The 7,205-nt window shown below is 36.9% G+C and overlaps 1 protein-coding gene across 1 annotated transcript; it reads right to left on the bottom strand.

Moving 5' to 3' along the window:
- Nucleotides 1–2,198: 2,198 nt before the first annotated feature.
- On the bottom strand, nucleotides 2,199–7,034 carry LOC115129520 (uncharacterized). The gene is made up of 5 exons (XM_029659940.2): nucleotides 6,899–7,034; nucleotides 3,111–3,266; nucleotides 2,840–2,968; nucleotides 2,580–2,717; nucleotides 2,199–2,479 (listed from the first exon to the last, which is right to left on the bottom strand). Exons 1-5 carry the CDS (start codon nucleotides 6,899–6,901, stop codon nucleotides 2,390–2,392), a joined length of 516 nt encoding a protein of 171 aa, XP_029515800.1. The 5' UTR covers nucleotides 6,902–7,034; the 3' UTR covers nucleotides 2,199–2,389.
- Between the last annotated feature and the right edge of the window lie 171 nt (nucleotides 7,035–7,205).

The raw sequence follows: 7,205 nt of genomic DNA, 5'->3' as shown, positions 1-7,205 counted from the left end.
GTGAGTTTCTGGGTAAGTCTCTAAGAGCTTTCCACACCCATTATTTTCAAAATTATTCAAACTGTCAAATTGGTTGTTCATCATTGATAGACAACCATTGTCAGGTCTTACCATAGATGTTCAAGTAGATCTAAGTCAAAACTGTAACTATGCCACTCAGCAACATTCACATTCTTCTTGGTAAGCAACTCCAGTGTAGATTGGCCTTGTTTTTTAGGTTATTGTCCTGCTGAAAGGTGAATCCATCTCCCAGGGTCTAGTGACTGAACCTGGTTTTACTCTTTTACTCTTTCTTGTTTGTGCTTAGCTCCATTCGGTTTCTTTTTTATCCTGGAAAACTCCTTAACAATTACAAGCATACCCATAACATGATGCAGCCACCACTATGCTTGAAAATATGGAGAGTGGTACACAGTAATGTGTTGTATTGGATTTTCCCCAAACGTAACGCTTTGTATTCAGGACAAATAAATGTATTCCTTTGCCACATTTTTTTGCAGTATAACATTAGTGCCTTGTGGCAAAGGATGATTCAAAATCAGGGTGCATGTTTTTGAATATTTATATTCTGTACAGACTTCGTTCTTTTCACTGTCAGGTTAGTATTGGGGAGTAACTACAATTTTGTTGATCCATTCTTAGTTTTCTCATATCACAGCCATTTAAACAAACTCTGTACCTGTTTTAAAGTCACCATTGGCCTCATATTGAAATCCCTGAGCCGTTCCTTGTTCTCCGACAACTGAGTTAGGAAGGACGCCTGTATCTTTGTAGTGACTGGGTGTATTGCTACACCATCCAAAGTGTAATTAATAATTACAGCATGCTTTAAGGGATATTCAAATGTTTTTTATTCATATATTATTTGAAAGCCATTGGAAAACCTCCCTGGTCTTTGTGGCTGAATCTGTGTTGGAAATTCACGGCTCGACTGAGGGACCTTACAGAAATTGTATGTGTAGAGTATAGAGATGAGGTAGTCATTACAAAAATCTTGTCAAACACTATTATTGCACACAGAGTGAGTCCATGAAACGTATTATGTGACTTGTTAAGAAAATGTTTACTTTAGGCTTGTCATAACACATTATTTGATTATTTATTGACGCAAGACATTTAAGCTTTTCTTCTAAATTCATTAATAAAAATGTCAAAACACATAATTCCACTTTGACATTATGGGCTATTGTGTGCAGGCCAGGGACAAAAAAATCTAAATGTAATAGATATTATATTTAGGCTGTAACACTTGGAAACTTGGGAAAAGGGGTGTGAATACTTTCTGAAGGTACTGGATGTTTACTAATGCAATGCAATGTTAGAGGCTTGAGGCACATTTAATATAAATTGCTTCCATTCATGTTTTCCATCTGATTCTCTCTGAATCAGGTTATCAGAACTTTGACGATAAGAAGCATCGTCAAAATAATACAGTTGTACGAGGCTCGGAAAAATACGTCAGCATTATATCCTGTTTATTAGGGCAGAGCAGAATGGTACATTTTCTTAGACTCCTACGTGTCATGCTTTATCTGAGTGCCTGATCATCTCATCTCTCGTCTCTGTGTTACCATACTTGTATTCATGTCATTCAAACTTTTTGTCCATGTTTCGGTTTTAATACTATCGTCGTGTTTTTGGCATGAATGTTTACATAAGTCAAAAGGCCAAGACCCTGTAAATGTTCAAGTCAATGTGATGTTATGCGGTCAATACACGAGGAAGCAGGATGGCAGTCTGCCATTGGCAGAATAAGCTAGATCAAATTAATTATGGTTACTGACTCACCAAGTGATCACTTTTACTGACAGTTAGTCATCTTAAATTCAACCCAGTCATTTCGTATACCATGCATTTAGTTATCCCGAAAGTGACTTAGTCATAACACATTCAGCCAGTCTTAGCATATGTTCATCTGATTTCTTGGATTCAGAGCAGTGAGTCTGTCTCTAGATAATGTGAAGGGTATAATCAAAAATATATTTGGATGATCAAACTGAGCTTGAGAAAAAGGCTAAATCATGTAAGTCAAGACAATTATGGCTGCACTTCATTTTATGTGTCACAAGAGGGAACCAAATAGCCATACAGTAAAGTTAGGTGCAAGGGTGTTTGAATAAACATGATAATTTCACTTCCATGGTAAATAGGAGACATTAACTTAGATAAAAGCTATGATTAAATTGAAAAAGTCTAGATACATTTGAAATGATTAAATATGTTTTATTTTTTTCTCAAATATCATACAATCGGTGTATAGAGCTGTTATAATAATTTACAACGCATATGAAAAAAGCCACTATATCACTATATCATAAAGTACCCTTAAAAGAATCAAAGACATAAGTTCCAGCAGTGGAAAAAATAAACGTTGGGAAACATAAGACATTCAATATAGACTTGTCTTTTTCATTATCCTTAGAAACTCCTGCTCGTTGATCTCTCCATCTCCATCTCGGTCTGCTTCGTCAATCATTTCCTTTGAAAGATAGATTGTTTTAACAGTAGGATTGCTGCAATGAATATGTTTAGGAGGTGAAACGGAAGATCAACAAGTTACAAGTTAGGATATAACATACCTGCAATTCCTCATCTGTCAGGCTTTCGCCTAGCTCCTTGGCAACTCTCTTGAGATTTTTGAAGGAGATTTTGCCCGTGCCGTCATCATCAAATAAGCGGAAAGCCTTCAGAATTTCTTCTTTTGAGTCTTTTTCACTCTAACAAAACAAAAAAAGAGAATAAAAATCTAATGAAGTCTATCAAGATTGTGTAGGGGAGACCAAGTCCAACCAAAGATCTGCAAAAGATTGAGTCTCTTCTCCACTAAGAAAATACATACCATTTTCTGTGTCATCATACAGAGAAAGTCATTAAAATCAATGGTCCCAGAGCCCTCCTTGTCAATGTCTGCAATCATCTTCTTGATCTCTTCTTTCTTTGGTTCAAAGCCAAGGGCACGCATGGCAACCTGGAGCAGCAGAAATACACGAATTGGTTATATTCAATAAAAGAAAGAAAAAAGTTTTCACAAAAAAATGAAGCATACTCTGAACCAGTAGTTGGCATTATGGTGACTAGTTGAGTGTCGTGTTCATATTGGTATAGCCTACCTTGAGTTCCTTCACGTCAATTGTGCCCGACCCATCTGTATCAAACAAGTCAAAGGCCTCTCTGATCTCCTGCTTTTGTTCCTCTGTCAAGTCTGGTTTAGGACCTGCCTTTTTCCTCTGGTTGGAAGTGGTGTTGGGTTTTCTGTAGCCTGAAGCCTGTAACATAACAACAAGCCGACAGTTTAACTTTGTAAAGCTGAACGTGACAAACATGAACTAGAATCACTATTATCTACACAGTTCATTGTAGATGGCTAGCTGTTGTTATACCCTAGCTGTAGATAAGGTGCAGGTCCTGAAATTAGTCTAGTGGTAACTGGTCAGATTTAGCCAACACCTTTTATTCATAGCAGATTTAGCTTGATGCACTGTTTACAGCATTTAAATCAAATCAAATCCAATTTTATTTGTCACATACACATGGTTAGCAGATGTTAATGCGAGTGTAGCGAAATGCTTGTGCTTCTAGTTCCGACAATGCAGTAATAACCAACAAGTAATCTAGCTAACAATTCCAAAACTACTACCTTATAGACACAAGTGTAAGGGGATAAAGAATATCTACATAAAGATATATGAATGAGTGATGGTACAGAGCGGCATAGGCAAGATACAGTAGATGGTATTGAGTACAATATATACATATGAGATGAGTATGTAAACAAATTGGCATAGTTAAAGTGGCTAGTGATACATGTATTACATAAAGATGCAGTAGATGATGTAGAGTACAGTAAATACGTATACATACGAGATGAATAATGTAGGGTATGTAAACATTATATTAGGTAGCATTGTTTAATGAAGTGTTTATGAAGTGCATATACATTTCCATTAATAAAATATGTTAGCTACCTATTTAGCTAAATACCCTGTCGCAGGTCAAAATGTATGGATTGTTCGTTTTGGGCCCTGCTCAGTGAGATGTAACACATTCTTCTTCCTAGCTAAAACTGAAGATAGTGCATGAGGCACATGGGACATTTTTGAATTTTTATTTAACCTTTATTTAATCAGGCAAGTCAGTTAAGAACAAAATCTTATTTACAATGACGGCCTACACCGGCCAAACCCGGACGGCGCTGGGCCAATTGTGCTCCGCCCTATGGGACTCCCAATCACGACCGTTTGTGATACAGCCTGGAAATCAGACACTGTAATCTTTGGGTGGGCCGTCTTAGCGTTTTTTCAGGTCGCCTAAGTTCAAACGGTGTAAATATAAAGTACCAGTCAAAAGTTGACATACCTACTAATTTTTTCTTTATTTTTACTATTTTCTACATTGTAGAAAAATAGTGAAGACATCAAAACTATGAAATAACATATATGGTATTATGTAGTGTTAAACAAATAAAAATATATTTGAGATTTTTTAAAGTAGCCACCCTTTGCCTTGATGACATCTTTGCCTACTCTTGGCATTCTCTCAACCAGCTTCATCTGGAATGTTTTTCCAATAGTCTTGGAGTTCGCACCTATGCTGAGCACTTGTTGGCTGCTTTTCCCTCCCTCTGTGGTCCAACTTATCTCAATTAGGTTGAGGTCGGGTGATTGTGGAGGCCAGGTCATCTGATGCAGCCCTCCATCATCTCCTTGCTCAAATAGCCCTTACACAGCCTAGGCCATTGTCCTGTTGAAAAACTAATGATAGTCCTACTAAGCGCAACCCAGATGGGATGTCTTCACTATTATTCTACAATGTAGAGAATAGTACATATGATGAAAAACCCTGGAATGAGTAGGCGTGTCCAAACTTGTGACTGGTATTGTATATAATTAATTGTATACATTTTCGTGAGGGAAAAACCCTTTAAGTGTAAACCTAAACAACTAAAACCAGATAACGTACGCAGAAAAGATAATGGATCTATATATTTTTATTATATAATCTTTGAGAACTAACAATTACCAAAAAAAAGCTAGACAGTCAGGGAGAATAGAACATTCCAAAACAATACATTTAGCAGTTTTCATGTTTGTTATTATGTTTAAGCTAAAGAACACGGCATTATCCATGGCAGAATACGTCATATTGCGGGAAATTTGCTTTAACAATGCAACACTTTCTTTCAGCTGCATGGCAAAATGTGTAGCATTGCAGGAAATTAGCTTTAAAAAAAGCTCCATGGAGAAATTGGCTTTAAAATGCTACAATTTCTCTACGGAGCACCAAGATGGGGGGCCTCTAAAATGTTCTCTAAAATGTAGCCGCGCCAAATGCACACATTGCCACAGCCCCTACCACACCCACCACCTAAGCCCCTTTTGAATCCAGAAATAAACTTGGTAATATGAAGAAATTAATACCATGACCTAGCCCAAGTCAATGAAGCTAACTTAGATACATAGAAAAGTTAAGCAAGCAGAAACATCGTAGCTGGGTCATTCCACCAATTAGGTGCCTTGTGGGTAGTGTAACTTTGTGAGAAAAAAAACGTTCACCTAATTTTAACATTGTCACAAAGAGCAGATATTCAACTTAATAAGCACAGGTTCAACTTAATAAAAAACATATTTTCCCATCTCATTGGTTAAATTTAAAAAATACTATAGTAACAGGGTTGACTGTACGTAACAGGGTTGGCGATTTCCTCTTAAATCATCCATAAATCCCCTTCAGACAGGCGGAATGGAAGCTTGTTGTGTGAAACAGGGAGGGGGCAATAGCAGAGAAAAAGATAAATAAAGATGACGGCCCCCATGTACCTACAAGAAGTTCCCCGTATTGTACATTGCTCTCAGTTATCCTGTTTTTTTTTGTATGGTCATTAGCAAAGTATACATGATCCCAATTTTAGCTTCAAGACGCAGGCAATTTGAAAACTGAAAAATGTATTGTGCTGATTTATTGGAACATTGAACCATATTGTGTGCCATAGTTTTAAACCTCTGTGGATAGAGCTTAAACAATTGTCATATCTGAATTCTGCAATCCTTATGCACGTCCGCCATTGAATGCAAGCTCACCCCCCAAAATATTTGTGTAAACATTGACCAGCTCAGTTTTCCACCACGAAACACCAGAACATTTTTTACAAAACAGTAGAACCACCTCACCTGCTTTTACACCATGATTTGACTATTAGATGTTCAATGTTTCTTGAGGAGAAATATATTTAAAAGGGAATAGTTTCACCATATTAAAAGTAGAGTTCAGTTCATGTAGCTGGGTTGACCTCAAAATGAGGGACAGGTTAAAACATTTTTTTTTATTTTTTTTATCACATTATATGAATAATAATCTTCAAACATTACTCTGTCAAAGCAAAATAATACTTTACAATGGTGTAAACTTGGAGAAATGCTGGTGTTAAGAGTTAAAATCGTCCTTGAAGTCAGAGGATGCACAGAGTGACATATCAAAGAGCTGAATTTTGGTACTTCTTCAGCAAGTCTTTATTCAAACAGATGTATTGAATTTTCCATGTGGTCTAACATCATAATTAAAGGGCACTTAATTTAATATGGAATTCAATATGTGCACAATTTCTAAATAAAATATCAAAGTGACGCAAAATGTACTCATTTCGTGGAACGACCCAGCTAAACCCTGTGAATGTGATCTTGAAAAGTTACAGCTATATTCCAGCTACGTCAGCTAGCTAGACGAGTTTCTAGCTAACGTTAGTAACTTAGTGAAAGTATCTGTTTACTAAGATAGCTCGTTAGCTAGCTACAGTACCTAACGTTAGCTACATTGAAATCCATCTAGCTAGCTCAACTGAAAAAATATTCAACTAACTGACTAGAAAACTATAGATATTAGTTAGTAAAGCAGAATTACATACCATCTCGAAATATCAACCCTGGGACGAACAAAATTGATTTATTGCAACTTGAATTCAACAAGGTAAAGCTAGAACAGTATCAGGCGGCAGGTAAACAAAGGTTGCCTGAACTACAGTAGGAGAGAGAGTATTTTAAATGACAAGGGAACAGTCCAATAGAAAATGAGTAAATCTTGAAGAAAACCCGGAATGGCTTGCCTTGGCCAATAGTGGAGTACGTGGGTGGAACATTAGCGCTGGGTGCTCGATGGTTCTTTTCCTGTCTCCTAGCAACAAACGTGCAAACCGGTGCTTGTTTGCGCAGGCG

The sequence above is a fragment of the Oncorhynchus nerka genome, linkage group LG5 (genome assembly GCF_034236695.1).
Source record: "Oncorhynchus nerka isolate Pitt River linkage group LG5, Oner_Uvic_2.0, whole genome shotgun sequence".
In the NCBI taxonomy this organism is placed as follows: Eukaryota; Metazoa; Chordata; class Actinopteri; order Salmoniformes; family Salmonidae; genus Oncorhynchus; species Oncorhynchus nerka.
This window is presented reverse-complemented; position numbering and strand designations above follow the sequence as displayed.